The sequence below is a fragment of the Phaethon aethereus genome (genome assembly GCF_964289735.1).
Source record: "Phaethon aethereus genome assembly, chromosome: 2".
Taxonomy (NCBI): Eukaryota; Metazoa; Chordata; class Aves; order Phaethontiformes; family Phaethontidae; genus Phaethon; species Phaethon aethereus.
The window spans coordinates 168,614,670-168,634,961 of NC_138582.1; the positions used below are offsets into that span (position 1 = coordinate 168,614,670).

A 20,292-nucleotide genomic window follows, 5' to 3' on the forward strand; every position below is an offset into this window, starting at 1 on the left:
TAGCCTGTGCCAACAGAAACCTTATTGGATTTGTAAAAGAAGCTAAATTGGAAGGAATCCAGGGTCTTGAAAAGTTTGTTGTGGGGCAGACCTTATCACAGTGTCTGTCTCGTGTAACTCCTCTATGCCTCAAGAGAACTGAGCGTGGAGTCTGGCCCTAAAACCTTGGTTTTCTCTTCTGTAGTGTGCAGCGAAGACAATACTACTTTGACTTTCCGAGCTTGACAGACTGTTGAGCCAGTGTCTGCTCTCCACAGCACAGTGAAAGCTCCTCTGCTCTCAGTTACAATTCCTGCTCTGCACACTGTGCAAGGAAGGAGTCATGATGCTGCACGCTTCAGGTTTGGAACAATATGGGTTAAATGTTGGAAAATACCACCCCTGGTTAAACAGCATCACTTCTAGTCTTAAACTGTAATGCATTAGGAACTGTTTTCCTGTTCTCGTTCCTCTAAACACAGCCAGGTACGGCTGTGAGAAAGCCTCCACTTACTGCTGCTTGTAAGGAAAATTGCAGAAACTCAGCAGCACCGATAGATACATCATTCACTTAGAGAAACTCAAAGGAACACTGAGGTTATAAGTACAAAGCCGTGACACAGCTAACACCATCCATTGCAAAGGAAAGCAGATTTTGAATCAGAAAGAGGAACATGAAAGTTCAGGATTTTTTTAAGAATTAAAACTCACAGCATTTGCCAGTGACGCTGCTGCCGTCACACATCTCCTGGTAGATGTGCCTGTGCGCTCCCCAGAGGAGAGCAGCCCGACTTCAGAGTGGCAAAGTCTCTTAGTGGTACAACATCGGCACGTAACGAGGTCATGGTCACTATTGCGTTTGCTGCCTGTACTGTTTGGTGACCATGTGATTCCCACGAGTCACAGCATATGCAGAAGTACCCTGTGGCAGGCAGGACGCACCGATACAAACGCAGTGAAGCCAGGCAGAATGGGGGAGCGTGTTTTGATGGGGAGCAAAGCAAGGTTGCAATGAACCACTTGCACCACTGCTGGACAGCTTGGGTGTGCTCAGAAAAGGCTTTTCTGTAGAGGCCTGGTTTAGCCCCGCCTGTGGGAAAAGCCATACAACTAAGTGCTCCATGTGCCAGAATCCTGGTCATAGGGGAACACCTTTCCCAGAAATGCCCATACACCAAGTCGCAGCTTCAGCCTCTCAAAGGTTGTTTCTGCATGTTTGTTCTTTAATGCATTTTTAAGAAAATTGATGCAGGTACAGTCAGACAGGTGAGGAGTTACTGTAAGATCCTATAGGATGGGTAACTGTCAGCTAGGTTTAATGGGAGTCTTCAAAAACATGCTGCAAAAAACAAGTTTTGTGGTGTTTTCAAACCTTGAAACCTTTGAGGAGCTTGGTCAGCTCTGCAGACATGACAGTGCGGGTGCCCATGGAGAGCTGGTGACCCTCAGTGGAGCCACACAGCTCATTGAGCAGTTGCCTGGACTCTAAGAGAGAAGGAGCCAGGCTGCCCACACGGAGCCACATATGGAGGGTCAACTGGGGCTCCAGGAAGAACAGTAGCTCTTCTCAAAGCTAAGCAAGCCATGGCCTCTTGCAGGAGTAGGATGTGCAATTTATCAGTTACTGGAAAACCCCGTTGCTGTTACCCTCCCCATGCACACCTTGTGCTACAGAGTCAAGCTACAAGGCTGCTTTCACAGACACTGTCTCTGCTTGTTTCTTGTGACTTGGGCAGGAAAGAGTTTCCTCACAGAGCATGAAGAGCCTTGGTTAAAATCTCCTCTGTGGTACCACTGTCACACACATAACACACACCTCTTTCCTTTGCAGCATTTTGTTGCTCCACAGCTAGAAGAGCCCTTCTCTAGCCCCGTGCTTAATCTCAGGTCGGGCTCATGGGGATGGTGGAGAGATTGGCCAGGTAAGCAACATGCTGAGCCTGGCTGCCGATGGATGCTAGCAGACTCCGACCACTCCAGCCTTGTGTCTGGCACTTGGCAAAGACATAGGATCACAAGACAAGTCAGGTTGGAAGGGAGCTCAGGAGGTCTCTGGACCAACCTTCTGCTCAAAGCAAGGTCAGCTATCAGCTCAGGCCAGGCTTTATCTAGTTGGACCTTTATCTAGTCAGCTATTAGGCTCAGGCTCGGCTTTATCTAGTTGGACCTCTACATCCAAAGCCTGAAGATACATTGCTGTCTAATATCAGCCCCCCAAAAGTGCTTCACTCTTCCCTGTTTTCCCTTCATAACTGGTCATTGAATTCTTTTGGATTGGAGGCAGGTGAGAAACCCACCAGTCACTCAGACCTTGCTGCAGTGGTCACCGTGGGATAAGCAGTGCAGTAACATCTGAAAGCGTGTCTGGTTATCACGTCCTGGGGCCAGGGGCAGAAGTCAGTGCCCAGCATTTGCATGCATGGAGTCTTTCTGACCTCAGGGCAGGGTTTGCAAAGCTGCTTGGCGCTGGTAGCTAGTCCCATTCGGAAATCTTTCCTGGGAGCATGCAGCCAAGTGACACACGTACTGTCAAGTTACCGTTGGTCAGCTGAGCCATGTTAACAGTCTATATTTCTGTTCTTACCTTGTGGTAATGCACATATGTGGATCAATTTGCTCAGTTATGCTAAATCGTGCTCACAGAGAGCAGTTACCCCAGCTCAGCTGATGCACAGCAACTTGGCAGGACTATTTGGTACCAAACACTAAGTGCAGAAAGGGAGAGAGAGACAATTCATGACTGTCGCCGCATCCACGTCACTGTGCAATCATGAGGCCATACTTGGAGCATAGCAGGCCCCTTTTCTTTTCCCGTTCAGTGAGGAAATTCCTCAGTTTGGTGGTGGGGAAGGTAACCAGTGCTTGCTGCCTGTTGTCCAAACCCGTCTCCTGGAGCCATGGGCTCTGGAGGCACTCCGAGGCTGATGGCCTTCCCCTAGAGCAGACAAAGGTGAGAAGGTCAGTCAGGGATCGTGCTGGGTGAGGAGACTCCTTGCAAATGGAGGGAAAGAAGGGGCAGTAGCCAGGATCTGCACCAACTGTGCTGTTGGGAGAGCAGACACCATCTTACCAAGGGTTTGCACACAGTGTGCTCTGGAGAAAGGACACCGCTCCGCCGGAGAGACCTGCGTAGCACTGCGTGAGCTTCACTTTACCCTTCCTGGTCGTTCTCAGAAACTCACAGGCTATGTCGGAGCTGATGGGGTAGTTGGCACTCAACCTGTCCCAAAAGAAGAGAATTGATCAGCATGAAGGGCATCGCCCAGAATGCTCCTTCTCCCAGGAATTCCCACCCAGCAGTGAGAGGAGGGTCACAGTGATGCACGGAAATATCATATGGGAAAACAAAACCTTAAAGGCCACTGTTCTTCAGTGGGTTTCATGGCTTTGGCTGCTTTTCCACTTGGCATAATGTGGATTTTCTTGGTAAAGTTGGGGCTCTTCAGACAAGGCTGAGTGAGAAACACCAGCAGCTGCTGCGTTGTAAAACAGCCTCCTTACTCTATGTGGAGGCATCGCTGGGGCTGGGCATCCTTGCATGATGCAGCCAGCTCCACACCCTCCATCACACAGCCTTCGGTGGCATTGCCAAGGAGAAGGGGCACAACTGAGGTTAACCCTCTGAGTCAATGCATCTCCCCTGGTTGATGACTCTGAAATTGCACTTTTAAAGTTGCTCTTAGGGCAGGGAAGGACAGACTGACTTACATGATGAAGGCTGTGATTCCGACGGACCAGATATCAGTCTGCGGGACGGCTCCTTGCTCTGTCAGCAGTTCTGGAGCTAGAAAAGCAAACTGGTGTGAGCCAAGCTCCCCTCCAATGCACTGAGACCAGCACAAAAGCAGTGGGTACCTTTATGCTTTGCTACCTTCCCAAGAGTGAAGAAGAACAAGTACAGGGAGCTGGTTGAGGTAAGACACCCTCGTGGGTGATGACTTCAATGAAACCTTGAGAACATCAGGCCAAATGTCAGTAATACTCTACGCCTGAGCTCTGGACACATGGAAGCCAGCCAGAGAGATGTTGGCTGTGACCTCTGGCTGTCTCCTCTGTGGTCTGCAAATGGGACGGCTGTCACCACTAGCTGTTCCCGCAAACTCACACTGTTAGTGGAGGGTAGCACCTGGGAGACTTTGATTGCTGGGGCCAGTTGCTGCCTTCACCAATGCCTGTGTCTGTCTTTCTGTTTACCAGAGATTTCATATAAGGTCAGGGTTGCTGTGACTGAACTCCGTACTCACCCATGGTTTCAACATAGTCCATGCACTTGTCCATGGTAATAACTTTGTCTTGTGTGTAGAACTGTGCATTACCAAAATCCAGGAGTTTCAGCAGGTTGGGCTCGGTGATGATCATGTTTTCAGACCTGAGATCCAAGTGTAGGATGTTGTGTGCATGGAGGTACTCGATGGCACTGAGGATCTGCCACAGGTAATCTCGGACCTCCACTTCTGAGTATGATGTCCTGGTAGAAGAAAGGGAATAGAAACCAGAGGTGTCCTATCCGCATGCCCAAGAGTGCCATTCTACACCCACTGTCATCCTCCCCTGGGTGTCTAATCCCATGAGATCCTTGGGAGTCAAGAAGAAACAACTCCATTCATTTAGCACATCTATTGTATATGGAGAAGCTGGTCCATACTGTGAGTCAGTTTTACAGATGCAAAAAATTCAGGAGGTTGTAAAGCTGCATGTCAGAGAAAGCAGTGGTTGTGCAGAAATCAAACCACAGATTTGATGTCTACCATTCCCTCTTCTTTAATCAGAGGATTTCAACAGATCCATTTTCTGCCATTGTGAGAAACAATGTGGAGGAGAAATTAGGCTTCTGGAGCCACAGTAATCTCCATGTTATGGGAGAGGGGTTTTCATACCAACTACTGTAAACTGCTTCCAACATCTCAGCTGGATGGCCCTGAATCGTCCCCTACCCCAACCTGTAAGGAACTTGTGATTTTTTTATGTCACAAGAAGTTGCAGAACAAATGCATCACAAACCCTGTGTGCAGTGACAACCTGCTGGAGAAAACCCTTCCGTCCACTTGTTATTACCGTAATGCCAAAGAATGGAGTAGCTCTGGTCCCACACACATCTCCTGGATCAACACTAAGTGCCGTGGGCTGACGTAGGCTCCCTTCAGCTGAGCTATGTTTGTGTGATGAAGCTTCCTCAGCACTTGGTACTCCAGGAGCACTGTTTGCTTGTCCTCTTGCCAGTAAGGGATAATTTTAGCAGCTAAAGTCTTGCCGCTTACTTTTTCCCTGCACTGTCGGACGATGCTGAAACGGCCCCTGGTGCGAAGGAACACAAAAGCAATTTAAGCTTCTCTGCTGCTCCTGGAAGAGCCAGGAGCTTCTGTTCTTTAAAACCACCAGGATCCCACGCTGTGTTTTTCATCCATGCTCTATGTGGAGTTATTGCATCTGTTGTCACAGTTTGCACATCTTCCTGCGTCTCTAAATTGTACACTTTAAATGGCAGGAGTGAGAGCTTAACTCCTTTGGAGAGAGACGAAGTCGCTCATCCAGCCTCAAACAAGAGAACTACTCCCTGTTGGCAACAGAAGTTGGTGCCTATCTCCTAGGCAGAGAAAATTGAATCCCAGCCCCATGTCTGAAACCGATAGCTGCAAAGGTTGATGCAGCAAGGAGAGGAGCCTTTGTCAGCCCTGGGCTCACTTTACGATATACTAAGGGGCTGTCCTGCTGCCCAGCACGTCGTGCTCAGAACAGACCCTTTTGCTCTCCCCGAAAATCCACATCTGAACCAAGATGAAGATCGGTCAGCCAATGATCTCAGGTTTATATGTATTGCTGTGGGGTTTTTTTCAACAAAACACCGTGACACTAGGCGAGGAGCGCATTTCTGAAAATGGCTTCTCTAAACTCCAGCCACATTCCCTCTGGGTGGTTGAATGCTCGGTTGGATTCGCTACCTTTTGATCTCTGTTTGGAAGGCGTAGGTCTGGTAGGTTGGGAAAGGCTCCGATGGTGTGATTATTTCACTCTCTTCTTCAGCAGCAGCTGATGGGAAGTTCTGCGTTGCATCACGAAGCTCTGCAGAGAAGAAGCAACAGGGATTACGTGGGAAAACACCTCTGTCTGGAAACTGGAGCCTCTCTGAGCCACGCTCCGCTAGCTATGAACAACGACAAGGGTGACAGCAGAACTTTCTCCAGGCGAGTCTGCAGGTTGTCTCCCAGCTGTGGCACCCAATGTTATTTGAATGCAACAGATTCTGGACTGTGCATCCTGTAATTCCCTGGTGTGACCACTCCAGTCTATATGAGATGGATTGTATGTTGTGTGCTGCGATATCAAACATCTTAGCCACTGGTTCTCATCTTCTCACATAACAAGTCATCAGGGCATGGTAAGACACTGACGAAGAATTAGAAGCTTATTTTACTTGGATATTTCAGGGCAGCAGCTGAAACTTGTTCCTTTGGTTCTGGCATGTGGTTTCGTCTGAGTGCTCCCATTACAACATCCCTTGACACATTAAAGCATCTGCTTGGAAATGCTGGGGACATTGAGATATGTTAATGAATCCTGGGCCAAGAAAAAGCAGAAGATTTAGGGTGAGTTAAAAATATCTCTGTGAACTGATTTTTACAGACTAATCCTCTCCACTGGGAGGAAATTCCAGTTAGACCATCCTTCCACTTCTTGGCAGAAAGGATGCTTCCTTTGCTACAAGGATATATTTGCTGTGAGGTTATGGATTTCTTAATTTTAAAAATGTGTGAATAGTACAAAGTATTCAAGCAGGTGAAAAAAATAGTAAATCAAGCTGTCTTTACTTCAGAGACAAAATACAGCTGAAAAATGCACCACAGTAGGGCTTTCACCAGTGGCAGATCTATACCAAGAGATCAATGCCTCCAGTAACACAGTCATTGTCCCAGACCTGTTCCTTCATGATCTCACATCATAAAATGAGTATGCATGTCTTCAGTGGGTAATCTACAGTTTCCAGCTTTTTATTATATATATTTTTGTGTATATATTTACATATTATTTATAGATTGTTATTACTTTATTATTTATCTTTTATATATTTACACAATTCCCCTAATTGTGTCCAGAATTAGAAAAGAATTTACTTTTAAATAAGGAAGCCAAAGAGGGGTAAGCCCTAAACCACCCTGAGCCAACTGGAATTGGTCTCGATTCACTTGCTCTTGACTTCTGGACCCGCGTCCAAAAAGGTGCAATTGTTTTGATGCAGGAAAAACACAATGGTCTCTCAGCATTTGATCTTACCTATTTGATCCTTCCCAGTGATTTTGACTTTGGCAGATGGGTCGCTGTAAGGGCCCATTCCTGCTTTACTGGTGCAGGCTATCCTGAAGCAGTAGATAAACCCCTTGGCGAGATTTTTGGCGTAGTAGCAGCAGTCAGCGATGTCAGAAGCAAGAGTTGTCCACTCCCCATCTTAGCCAAGGAAAGATAAAAAAGAGATTAGGACTCATTTCAGATGGTCACATCGTGGTGGGGGGTTGAGTTTTGGAGTTTTATTGGGGTTTTTTTCATCAACTTTAGTTACGTGCTGGGAATATGGAGAAACAGTGGAATCTCGTAGAGTGAAGGAAAAACTGACTTGTTATGGCCAACTTTTGTGCATGGTGCCACTCACTGTACATGTGCCAAACTCACCTTTTCTGAAATCGGCTAGTTTATATGTCATCAGTCCGATGTATGTCAATATTGTTTCAGAGGAATGGTGAAACTTTCTTGTATAGTTTCTGTTTATCTAATTTGTACCACAAAACTCTAATGCAAGTATACATCAAGAACTCCAAATAAAACCCTGGCAAAATCACTGGGTTTTTTCCCTGTGGCCCTATCTTGAATCCAATCCATCCACTAACACCCTCCTAGGAAACCCAGTGTTTGAAACTGGCACGTTTACTCAGTTTTTATGAAACTCAGATGATTTCTTGGGGAACTGAAATTGTAGGTATGTTCTGGACTCATTATTCATGGGGCTAAGGTGTGAAGTAGAAAATGACCAGCAAACATTTAATGGTCATTCATTTCACATGATGCTGTGTCTCATACTTTGCCATTGCAGCTGTGCTCAAGGCTGAACTCAACTCCCTGAGACTGCCTGAGATTAAACCCATCCTTTCATTCAAATAGACACTGGTAGAGAGCCTCAAACCCTCAAACCATAGGACAAGCAATAATTCACCACCCAAAACAAAGGTATCAATGACTTTGCAGGGTACTGGTTGATTTAGGGTGTGTGTATGTGTAAGAAGGAGCAGATACAGCTTAGAAACAGAGAAAAGTGTCTGCAGAAGCAGTGTGCAAAAGCTTACTATGAAATAATGGATAAAACATTGATTTTTTTCTGATTATCTCAATCCTCCTGTGTTCAGGAAAGCAGGACTTTGCATGTTTCTGCCAAATACACAGAATGCAATGGAAGATTGTAGATGCTGTTTCCTGTTTTTCTTCCCAATTGGAACAACTTGCATTTGTATCCTCCCCAAAGTCTCGCCTACAGTTGTGTCAAAAGGAATAACAATAAAGCAAGCTGTGCTGGAGGAAAAGTGACTGACACCAGCTCCAGAGTGAAGAGACAGAAAGCTGCTGCCTGCGCTCATGCTAATCCAGAAAGAAGTGCGTGTAGATTTGGAGAATTAAAAGAAGGAACATGGAGCAGTTGGATCCAAAGGGCTGTGTACGTGTGACTGCAGCAGAAATTGCTATCAGGTATAGCATTCATAATAACAACAGCAAAAACAGTCCCAAGGGAGACAGAACAGACTTGGGGATTTGATTCAAAGTTTGTGGAATTAATCAAGAAAACATCCACTGACTTCATCAGGCTCTCGACCAAGCCTTGGAAGAGAACATCAAAGGAATGATGCAGTTTTGCCAAACTTTTGTCATCTTGTCCTGGCTGTTTGCCCTAAGTTTCCTGCATAATCAAAAAGAAAGGATGGCTATTTAGCATAGGATGAATTGTCTTTTTGATAGACCATCTTTCTCCACGGACTGTACAAAAAGCCTGGGTACAGAATGGTATTGTCTGCCGATCCGTTGTTGCTGGGCATTATTAGTGTATAATGTTGTCAGAACTATAATTTGGGAGGATTACTCAGGACTCTATATCTGGCACCAGGCATGCATATTCTTCTGTAGCTGTTCACTTTTTGGTCATAGTTTCCATGCGACCTAATTTGATTCCCACTTTAGCAAAGCTTTTCTATGAGTATGCATATTCCAGGCTGATTTAGCCAGCACAACGACTAATTTTTGTTGGCTAAATGGTGGTGGTATGAATTTTATTCCTAACTTTACACAACAGAGCTAAAATGAGTCTGTTTCTGAATGAAAGTAAAATATCCAGCTGGTGGAGAGATCATACAGATCGAGATGTCTCCCGCAAAGTGTAAGGGCAGCGCTCCACTTTACCTTCGCTCTTGCACTGGACAGTGTAATGGATGGGGATGTTGGTTTCCACAGGTTTCCAGACCACCTGCGCTCCATCCTCGTAGACCTCCACGATGTCAGGGGGTGGAGGGCTGGGAGGAACCTCTGTCAAGAGGAGGCACAAAACCCAGTGACTGTTAGCGGTAACACTGCTGTGATACATACCCGTACACCCGGATTTTCTCAGTTATTGTTATTCTATTTGTATATATATGTATATTCTCCTAGTGGAGCAGCGATTTAACTGTGCCTATTTTAAACCCAATATTAAGATTTTGAAGTCTGTTTCTAGAACCACATGGCTACTGGAGTGGTTCTGAATCCAGGAAAGAGACTAAGCAGTGAAGGAGATGGCGGAATATGCCACGCTACCAGACAGCAAGGGCTGTGGCTGTGGACTAGAGCAGGCAAGGGAGAGATTGTCCTCTGAACCTATCTGCAGAAATCTCACCTCACAGGTGAGATTTTTGGGCAGAAGTACTTGTAATACCTACTTCTGTGTTACTGTGCATTGTAGTTATAATACTACAATACACAATTGTAGTAATAATAATACTTCTGTATTATTCTGTGTTGTAGTACCTACTCTTCTCTTACCTGCTTTTCTTATGATGCAAGAGGTGGATGCTGAGCCCAGGGAGTTTGTGGCCACACAGGTGTAAATACCAAAATCGTCGGCACTAACAGAGAGAATAGTTAACAGCTGGAAGTTTTTGAGTGTGGCTGAGATGAGGATCCGGCTGCTGCTGTGGACAGGTATCCCGTCTGAAAAGCAGAAGATAGGAGAGATAAGTACCCTGCAAATTTATGCCAAGGTGACTAAAACCCTCCCTGCACCCCTGTCCCAGAGGCCAGGGACTCCCTAGGGGGATGCCAGTGTCACCTCTGAACCAGTCGACGTGCAGGGAGGAGTGAGCCGCCGTCCGGCACGACAGCGTCACGCACTGTCCCACAGCGGCAGCCTGGTCGATGAGCTCCTCAACGAACGAAGGTGCTGCAAAGAAGAGGACAAGCAGCGGTTCAGAGTGGCCGGGGGACTATGTGGATAACAAGTGCATGCAGGACACCAGGAAGCCTTTTTAATTGGTTCAAGAACATTTCTGGTTCATGCTCTGGCATTTCTTTGACCGTTGGGTGGAGAATGCCCTGGACATTGAGCACACACGTGCAGGAGCCTCATTCAACCCCATGGATGCAGCGTGACTGCTCATACATGATGGTCCAGATGGATCTTGGAAGGCACATGAGGACATCTGCATTGCTCAGCCCTGCTGGTATAGCTGAGGTAGCAGAAGGGCTCAGAGGAGAGAGAAAGCATGTCACAGCAAGAGTTTTCTTCTGGCCTAGCTTAAATGTGAGGGCAAAACTAAATGGTGGTATTTCAAGGATGAGGGGATCAGGTCAAGACAACACAAGAAAAGAGAAGAAGAGATAAAACATGGATATGGAAGGAGGGAAAAAAAAGCAACCACAGAGCATCAAATCTGCTGCTGTCTCCATGGGAAAGGGAGACCCCAGGTTTTCTTCTGTGTTTCTCCAGGGTTTTTTCTCCGCAGTGCCCAGGAGCTGCCAGCCTCATGTACCTGCCCTTCACAGCGCTTGGCTGGGCTTTGCTGAATACTGGGGCATGAACCTGACCTCAGAAAATGCTCCTGCTAGAGTCAAGGGGAAACTTGCCTGGGCAAAAGAAAGTTCAACTTTGCTGACACACCGTTTGGGGCTGCCCCACCATTTCTCATTTCATAGCTCTATAGCAGCGTCTCTGGCCCTTGCACAAGTGTGCAGGACTGGAGCGTAGGAATTCACAATTCCCTGCTTCTGCCATCCCACCCTTGGATACTCCATTTATTCTCTTTCTAGCTTACACATAGATTTTCTTCTATTGCAGTGGCTTCCTAGAATGGTTCCAATTTGCAAGACAAGACAGTTTTAGCGAAGACATAAGTTATGATGTAAATAGAGGAGGCTGGCTCATATTGCATGAGGTGGTCCAGGTCATCTCAAGACAATCATTGCAGATCCATCCTTAGAAACTGGCCCCACACAGCACAGTCATATTCATTAGTGATACTTCATGATAAAACTAACTGATGACATATGAAATAGCAATACCTTTCTCCTTTGGCATGAGGCTTGATAACTTGAATGAAGAGAGTGCCGATTTCCTCTTCAGAGATCCTTCAGCCCCTGTTAACAGCTCTTTTTCTACTGCCTCACCTCCCAGCTCACCAAACTCTGTTTTGAGAAAGGATGAGAAGTCATTCAAGGCCATGCTCCTCCCTGTGGCATCCATTTACAGCAGGCAGTTCTGCCGTTTGCACACAAATAGCTCAGCAGTCACAGGTCCCCTTATTAATGAGCCCTCAGTCAACAGGGATGGCTGTGATCGGTAGCTATTACAAACAGAATGCTGTCCTGGAAGAACAGGCCATATCTAGGGATGAAGAAGGAGAAGAAAGGACAGATTCTGTTGTCCAGTGTTGTCAACTTAGGTAGCCAGGGTGACTTCACCAACTTCTCCAGTCACTTTAGCTTTAAAGATGATAACTGCAGAAGAAACTGCAGCAAGCAAAGCTTCGTCAAGCTCCAATCTGCTTTTGTGCAAACTCAGGCAGGGGAATTTAAGCCACTTCCATCAGCAGATTAACCCAGCTGACTCTGCACTGAAGTGAGCCGGTAAGAGAGCTAGTGGTGGGGCTGAAGATTGCTAATTTCATAACCTGCCAGTGCCAGTTTTGCAGTGATGGTCTAACCACAGCCTCAAATATGGTGGGGAAAAAGGAAAAGGCAGATTTAGCAGAGCCCAGTTACAGCAGCAAATCTATGAAGGCACAGAGTAAAATACTTACCTTCCTCTGGCTCAGGAGATGTCTTTCCTTTTAGGATTCTTGAAATATGGGCAACAGAAGCTTTTACTTTCTTCTTCAGACTCTGCTCCACTGACTGCTCCACTGAATGAGACCTTGCATATGGCTTAAGGAGTCCTGGCTTGTGGAAGGAACTTTTCTGCTTACCACTTGAGTCCTTTTGGGGGCCATACATTTCTTTATGACTCTCTGACCCTTTCCCCATGGCTAATAATTTAGTTGCCTTTGAATCCTCAGATATTTCCAAATGGTTCTTCCTCTTCTTGTCCTCTGCCTCTTCTCTGATGCACAGTCTTTTATCCTTATGCCAATGTCCTGCAGGAGGTGACCTTGCCCTTTCACCAAAAGGTATAAACCGTCTACCAGTTGGTTTAGGTGGAGGCTTCCTATAGTTCATAAATTCAAATGGAAAATAGACAATGTCGTACAAGTCAGAGAAATTCAAGTAGGCAGGCTCTACCTCTGATATGTCAAGTTTTGGAGTTCCACTGCCAAGACTGGGTGTTTCGTCCGACAGATCTTTGATTTTCACTAAAGAAACTTCTGGATGTTTACCAGTGTCCTTGCTCACTGACACTTGACTGGGTCTTTTTCCAGTGTCCAAGCTATCTGTTGAGGAAATACTCACTTGGCTAGAAGAAGGGGTCTCAAACGCTAAGTCCTCCAGATGTTCACATTCATGAGGAAACGTCTGTGCTCCCTGCCCTTCCAGTACCACTGACTCCTCACTCACAAGACAGGGTTCTGCAAGGTCATCCAGCTCAGAGACTTCTCTTTTACCCCCTTTTACAGAAGGGAAGGAGGCATCTGTGGGTGCTTGGCTACCTGGGCCTTTGTAGAACATCTCTGTGGGAGGAGAGATGTGCTTTCTGCATTCCTCCTCATCAGAAACAGACTCTGCCCAAATATTCATCTCTTCAGAGAGGGAAACCATCTCATCCACTAAGCCCTCCAGCACAGCAGACTCCTCATCACTGTAAAAAGAAGATCTGTGTTGTGAGAGCTCCTGACTTTGATCCCTGTGGAGCGATGATGGGACAGTTTTTCCAGCATCACAGCTTCCACTTTTTAAGGCAACGCCTCTACCCTCACCATAATCCTCTGGATGTTGCTCATATTCTAGCTCACAGACTGAAGCTGGCACAACTTCTGGTTGTGAAGCAAAGACACCTGGAGGCCCACCCTCCAGATCAGCAGAAACTCTGCCACTGGGATAGGCAGCCCTGTGCTGCTCAAACACCTGATGTCCAGCCTTGGGGAAAGGAGCAGGTATAGTCTGTCCAGCTGCTTGGCTTCCACTTGCTGTCACAACAGATCTCGCCTCACTGTGAAGTGATGCCTTTGGATGTTCTTGCTTTTCACTCTCACAGACCGAAGGGAGGCCAGTATGTTGGGAGGACACGGTTCTATCTGGGTGTCTGCTCTCCAGACCAGTAGGCACTGTGCCACTCCCTTCACAAACCTTCTGGGCGTCAGCTCCCTCGATTTCAGCCTCATGGGCCAAACTGGGAACGACCTCTGTGACAGATGAGCTTTCACTCCTCAGAGCACCAAGCCTCTCCTTGCCATGAACTGGCCGTTCCCTTTCAGCCTGCCGTGCTCCATCAGAGACCGAAGTCAGCACTGATTTTGGTGGTGGGACTTTTGGAACAAGATGCTCTCCCTTCAGGATGGCTGGTGCTGCGTCTACATGAACAGGAGCCCTCTTGTGCGCTTGGCATTCTCCATCATGAGCTGGCAAGGTAGCGATTCCTGTAATATCTGGTCCTTCATCCTCCAGGACAGCAGATCTCACCTCTTTGTAGGTCTTCAGCTTCTGATGAGCACCTTCATCAACTGTGTGCAGAGCAGGCAGGGTACCTGGCAGTTTGCCCACCAAGACAGTAGTTGCTGGAACACTTTGACCGGGGAGTTCCTGACTTTTGTCTTTACATACTGGAAGTGAATCGGTTTCTGCTTGTGGGCCTGTTAAATCAGCAGAGCTTTCATGCTCCATGAGATCAGATTTGGCAACACTGTGAGCTGAAGTCTTCTCATGTGAATGCTTCTGCCTTTTGTCTTTCCAAGGTGGACCTGGAGCTGTCCTTTTGATAAGCAAGCTTCCACCTTTTAGATCTGGATGGATGTTGGTACTGTGAGCAGACTCCTGGGGCAGATACATGCCTCCCTTCCTTGTAGGAGCTGACTTGGAGGTGGTCTCTGACTGTGCAAGAGTTGAAGTGGACTGTTTGCCCTCCTGAAAAGCAGTGTCAGAGGCACTCCCAGGGGAAGATTTGCCTTCCATGCTGTCATGTTTTTGAGCTGATGATGCAGTTACGTCTGAGCACTGAGTAGTTAGAATGGGGCTTTTGCCTTCCAAATCTTCAAATTCCTCCTCAATGTAAGTAGCTTTTGACTTCTTCAGTAAATGTTTCCTATTCTCACTCCTATGAGGTGACACTGGAAGTCTCTCTAGCTGTTGCACAAAAACAGCTGGGCATCCGTTACCCTCACATTGTGTAGAAGTAGGAGGTTGCTCTTCTGAACGGTCCTTGCTGGCTCTCCTGAAGTCCTCTTGCTTTGAAGTGTCTACAGAACATCCCTTGCCAGGCCCTGCAGGAATCTCACAGTGGTCACTGCCTTCAGGGCAACTTTCCTGTGACAATACATCACAGTCTTCTTCCAAAATGTCTTGTTCCCTCACTGATCTTGAGGCTCTCAGCCTGTAGTCATCCAGGGAACGGCTTCGGCTAGCACCAGCAATGGCAGGATGTGGTGGTTTCCTTGCAGTGTCAAATGAAGCTGATTTGGTCAAGGAACCAAGCAGACTTTCCCTGTGATCATCTCCATCATCAGACTTTCCTTCTTCTTCTTCCAGTTCGAACTGCTCAAGAAGGGGTTCACGGAGACCACTGAGGGGCACCTTTGAGTAGCCAGCTTTACGGAAAGTCCTTCTGGCTCTGTCCAGGTGCCTTCTGAACTCCCTACCTGGTGAGGAAGGCCCCCTTGCAGGTAGCTCAGCTGCTTGGCTGTAGAAAGTGCTTTTAATAACACTCTGTCTTGGAACACAGATAGGTGCCTTTTCTGTCCCATCCCCAGCCTTTTCAGTTCTGTCCTTATCAGATAAAAATATGTCTGTTTTTTCCTTCTGACATAGATGCGACATGCTTTCTGTGGAAGTCTTCACTGATGAAGGCTCAGCAGCACCTCTTTTTTGGGACTGCTCTGCTCTTTCATCTTGAAGGCTGGGATGGGGCCCCTCCTCTTTCTCCTCTAAGGCAAAGGCACTTGCCATGAGCTCTTTGCTTTCTGTAGGTGATTTGTCCCCCACCTCAGCTTTCACTGAAGCATACTTCCTCCTCATGGGTTTTACTGGAGGGACTGAGATTTTGGAGTGCTTCTCTTCACTTGCATGTTTTGGAGGCTCCTGATGGCTTGGTGCATCAAATATGGACAAGTGCAGTTCAGGTGTAGAGCCAAAATGACCCTTCTTGGGGAAATGTGAGTTCTCATTGTCTGAAGAGGAGCCGCTGGTACTGGATGAAGTGCTTTCTTCAATAAGATGTCGGGAGATGGCCAGGGAGGTGTTGTCATGAGTCCTTTCTAGGATTTCTGGGATAGACCGCATAACCAGTATGGATTTATAGCACATCAAAGACCGCTGAAAAGCAAAACAAAACGCAGCACAATCAGATGGAAACATGGTGGGAGTATGGCAAAGCAAGCATACCAAAGTGAACTTCTGCACTCTTAAATACCACGCATACTAGTTTAATAGCACTCTGCCACCCTTTTGTACATATCGTCAATCCAGGCCTCATTTGCTCTCCAAGTCTTCCTCTTCTCACATTCACAGAGGTGAAACTATATTGACTTTGGGGGACATACTTGCTGTTGTGAATGGGGAAGTAGGACCCTGCTTGAGATTTTTCAAAGAAAATCTGGCCACTCAGAGGAGATGGAAAAGGAGTTTTTAGTGGATACATCAGATCAGAGCCTAGCTGCAGTAAATGGCCTTAAATCCATTGACTGCAATATAACCTACTTAGACCAACAGAAGACCTACCATACTGTAGGAGGTAGGATTCATCTACTCTAACTTTTGCCATGTGAGACAGCTCAGGTGAAGTTGAGCAGCTGGCCTCTGCTTACAGCCAACAGAGAGAAACGGGCATCTTCAGAAGGCAATCTGATTATTTCAGAGAACTTCAGGGAAAGAGGAATTCAGTACCAATTGCAAAGGCAGCTGAGGGTGCCTAACTTAGACACAACCGTGCGTCTTGCACCTGCGTTAGACGAGATGATTTCCAAGCAGTAAAAGCCTAGTTAATTTATTTCTGCCACATCCATTGACCACTGTCTCCTGGGCTTATTCCTCATTCACAGCCAAGCTGAGACCTCTGCTGTGCTTGCTGTCCTAGCCTGATAGACTTAAAAAAAATGCAAATGTAATTAAAAACATATACAGCTAAAAAGAACCGTCGTAGATTAAGGCCAACTCACCTGCCACTTGCTCCGAGCCACAATGAATTTGAGCTGCTTGGTGTTAATGAAATGAGTTGCTTCGAGGGGGAGATTATGCTGCCAGGTGGAATGAGAGGAAAGTCATTGGTTAACAATATCCTGACTTCATTTCCTGAGAAGTTTTTTTTTTAGGATTCCCTCCTTCCAGAATTGTTTAATTTAGGAAAATTACAACAGACCAAATGCTACAATCTCTCAAGGCTAAATTGTAGACAATCTCAGCTTTTCAATGAAAAAAACAAGACCCGTTCAACGCATGCCATTAAATTCCTTTTTTTGTTTGTTTGTTTGTTTGTTAATTTTTAGGTTTTCTCCTTAGCAATTTAAGGCATTGGAATATAAACCATATCTTTGGTCTGCAAAGCCTTCTTTCCTTTTCTATACAGACATCTTATATCTGCTCATGTCAGTAGTAATCTTTATCTTTTGAAAGGAAAGATATCTTGGCATGTAAACACCACTGTGTCTCCTCTTTCTGGAGAGCATGCCTGAGCTTCTCTGTAGGACAGATAGTAGGAGTCCAAGAGAAAAAATAAACCAACAAATAATATGAAGCAGCTTTAAAAGCCGCCCCTCCAAAGGTCTCTTCCAACCTTAATATTTTTAATGGCTCTAATAAAAACCCAGGATAAACTTACCATGAACCACTTGTGGGAAAGGCAGTCTAAAGCACTAGGCCTGGCTCTGATAAGAGAAAGGATCACCATTTTAGTAACAAGTCACTGCTAACAGCAACCACAAGATCTTCCTGAAGGCGCCTGCTTCATGTGGACACACACATACACTTTTGTGTATGTCCTTAGGCTGCTGTTTTAGAGCTGAGAAGCCAAACAGACGGACAGAGGCTTTCAACCCAAGGTTTCCTTCCCCTGAGGTGGAATGATCCTCTTTTTTGAGTCTGAGACTCCCTGCAGATCCTCAGGAAGACCCTATGGCACTCTGCAGAGAGTCCCTTCAAGGGCATCAAGAGCAACCCTAAGAGTGACTTTGACTCGTTATGTGGCCAAAGCAAAAATAGCTTTGGCAGCAGGCAGAAAGAATAGAAACAAAATTAAAAACCAAGCACCTGCAAACATGCCTTCAAGCTGCCTTTTGTACTTGAAATTGCTTAATGAATGTGGTTAATATTATTTAATTCTCGCATAACTCCCTCTATACTAGTCCTTGCTCTTCCCACTTCTCTATGTCATTTCAGAAGCTCATCTGCCCTGGAGGAGTCGGGGAGTAAGGACTCCATACCATACCATACTTTCACCATACCAGAAACAGGCCAATTTGGCAAATTACCAAGTTGTGCTTTTGGGTAATGGGGAATTATAAAGAAGAATTGGGGCATAACGCACCACATCTCACTCAGCTTTCCACTTTTCAAAACAGCGACAGCTCTGATGAGCTGAGAGCTGCCTGCTGAGACACCGACATCTTTGCATGCTGGTAGGAAGCACAAAAGTGCACTCACGTGGGGTGCTGCTGTAGGATCCCTTTGATGAAGTCCTTTGCATCTTCACTCAAGTGAACAAAATCAGGAATGGTCCATGAAATTTTCCCGTTCTGGATATTTAGAAGGGTTCCTCTGTCGTTCTCCCCAGCAAATGGAGACTTGCACGTTAGGCTTATTTATTGAACACCATAAAATAAAAGGAGACAGACTTCAGGCTTTTATTTGCTGTTCAAATGACAGAAGCACAAATGCTTACATGGGGCTTTAAAATGCTTGAGGGACTCCATGCATGGGACTTGCAAAGCTTGTGAGCAGCGCGTCCACTAACAGAGCATCTTTCACCCCAGCATTACATGGCACTTCACTTAATTGAATTATTTATCCCTGTTTCACAGATAAGAAATTAAGTGTTTGATTTTGCACAGCTACAGTAGGGTATTGGCTAAAACAGGCAAGGGGAAGACTAAACCTCATCCATGGCTCTCATCACTAACTGCAAGGGGAGCAGCCATCAGGTCTTCAAGCAGAGACAGTGACCAAAGCCCTGGACAACCAGAAAACAGTGAATAAAGGAGAAAACCACAAAAAAATTTGCCCTTGTTATAGAAGGACTCAATGCTTCACTCATATCCCTCACTTGAAGGTACTGGAGTGCTCTGACTGACAAAGGGATATTAAATGAGTCTTTCCAAGAAGATTTATTTACCTTAAATACGTGATGACTCCAACAGCCCTGAAGGAGAGAGGGAACACAAGTGTCAGGTGTTTGTCACTGTTTCTCCATCCTTCTCAAGCACATAGCCCCTCTTCCTGCCACTAGACACCCTGGCACAGTAAGATCACCTTCTCCTCACCTTTCCAAGGAAAATAAATCCCAAAAGCTATTGTTTTCACCCTTCAATTTTTTTCCCTTCAAGATTTAAAAAAATTGTTCTCAAGTAATCCTCCATTTTTAAAGCACAGATAGAGGAGAAGACTCAAAATACTCTCGTAGAGTTTGATTGCCTTTTCTAGAAAGCTGCTTAAGATCATCCTCCCTAGTTGCTGCCTCTAATAAAGATCATCTTGTCTAAGATGCTCCTTTGCATTAATTAGCTGTCAGAGTTCAATTATGGTTGAACAAAAGAGAGAGAAGGAGCTTCAAAGAGCCCTGATGGTCTGGATTCTCAGTGTTCTCTTTCAGTTTCCTGTGTTATTATCACCATTCCATTTACTTATTAACAATAAGTGGAAATTCAGGCCATCTAGGGTGGAAGTTTTTAGAAAGATGACAGGTTACCAGATATCGGTTGCTTTCGACACTGGTGACTGAGAAACAATTTCTGGGGCAACGAACTCCGGAGACCCGTATTTGCTGAACTGAGGCTCAAAGGGTGTGATCTTCTGAGCGAATCCGAAGTCACAGAGCTTAAGGTCTTCCCTTTCAGGATAAACCATGAGGATATTCAGTGGCTAGTAAATGAAATAAAATAAAAGGGAGAAACTTTTCTTGAAAGCAGGCAATATTTTCAGTTGTAAGTAAGAATAATTCAAATAGAGAACGCCCATTCCTTGACCAACAAGAGGCTATGATAAGCTAGACTTGCCATTGCACATTACCTTAATGTCCAAATGAAGGATGTTGTTGTCATGAAGATATTTGATTCCTTCCAAAATTTGCTTGATATACAATTTGACCTAAAAATTAAATTAGTTATTAAACAATTATTAAACATGGATAGTAAATAAGAGGGTTCCTTATTCCACCAACATTTTTAATATAAGAGAGAGGGAGAGATTGAATTAGAAATACTTTTAAAACTAGAATGAATTTTTTGTATTGGTCTTGCAGTTGAAGTAAGATGCGAACCAAACATTACCCTGTGGAATGAAGCTGTGCTTTGTGTGTGACCACATTGCCCTGCTGGAGCCTTCTATATGTGAAAAAGCCCTTACTTAAAAATAACAACCTACAAACATGCAGAAAAAGAGATACAGAAATCCTCAAGTTTGATGAACCTTATCAACTGTCTAACTTATCTAACTCAAACTCAGCTCTGGCTTGGTGTAAAT

At 45.6% G+C, this 20,292-nt stretch overlaps 1 protein-coding gene across 1 annotated transcript in view; it reads right to left on the bottom strand.

Annotated features, from left to right (window-relative positions):
• Nucleotides 1-2,736: 2,736 nt before the first annotated feature.
• Nucleotides 2,737-20,292, bottom strand: part of OBSCN (obscurin, cytoskeletal calmodulin and titin-interacting RhoGEF) — a gene marked incomplete at its 3' end in the record, with an annotated part of 187,985 nt that continues 170,429 nt past the window's right edge. Inside the window, exons 102-119 of the mRNA XM_081996868.1 lie at nucleotides 19,840-19,917; nucleotides 19,520-19,692; nucleotides 18,947-18,973; nucleotides 18,259-18,411; nucleotides 17,438-17,483; nucleotides 16,779-16,856; nucleotides 12,279-15,936; nucleotides 11,542-11,664; nucleotides 10,313-10,423; nucleotides 10,027-10,194; nucleotides 9,412-9,534; nucleotides 7,249-7,419; nucleotides 5,919-6,039; nucleotides 5,035-5,274; nucleotides 4,224-4,447; nucleotides 3,688-3,763; nucleotides 3,050-3,199; nucleotides 2,737-2,914 (exon numbers count right to left, since the gene is read on the bottom strand). Of these exons, the coding sequence (XP_081852994.1) occupies nucleotides 2,737-2,914; nucleotides 3,050-3,199; nucleotides 3,688-3,763; nucleotides 4,224-4,447; nucleotides 5,035-5,274; nucleotides 5,919-6,039; nucleotides 7,249-7,419; nucleotides 9,412-9,534; nucleotides 10,027-10,194; nucleotides 10,313-10,423; nucleotides 11,542-11,664; nucleotides 12,279-15,936; nucleotides 16,779-16,856; nucleotides 17,438-17,483; nucleotides 18,259-18,411; nucleotides 18,947-18,973; nucleotides 19,520-19,692; nucleotides 19,840-19,917 (5,898 nt within the window). The remainder of the gene's footprint in view (nucleotides 2,915-3,049; nucleotides 3,200-3,687; nucleotides 3,764-4,223; nucleotides 4,448-5,034; nucleotides 5,275-5,918; nucleotides 6,040-7,248; nucleotides 7,420-9,411; nucleotides 9,535-10,026; nucleotides 10,195-10,312; nucleotides 10,424-11,541; nucleotides 11,665-12,278; nucleotides 15,937-16,778; nucleotides 16,857-17,437; nucleotides 17,484-18,258; nucleotides 18,412-18,946; nucleotides 18,974-19,519; nucleotides 19,693-19,839; nucleotides 19,918-20,292) is intronic.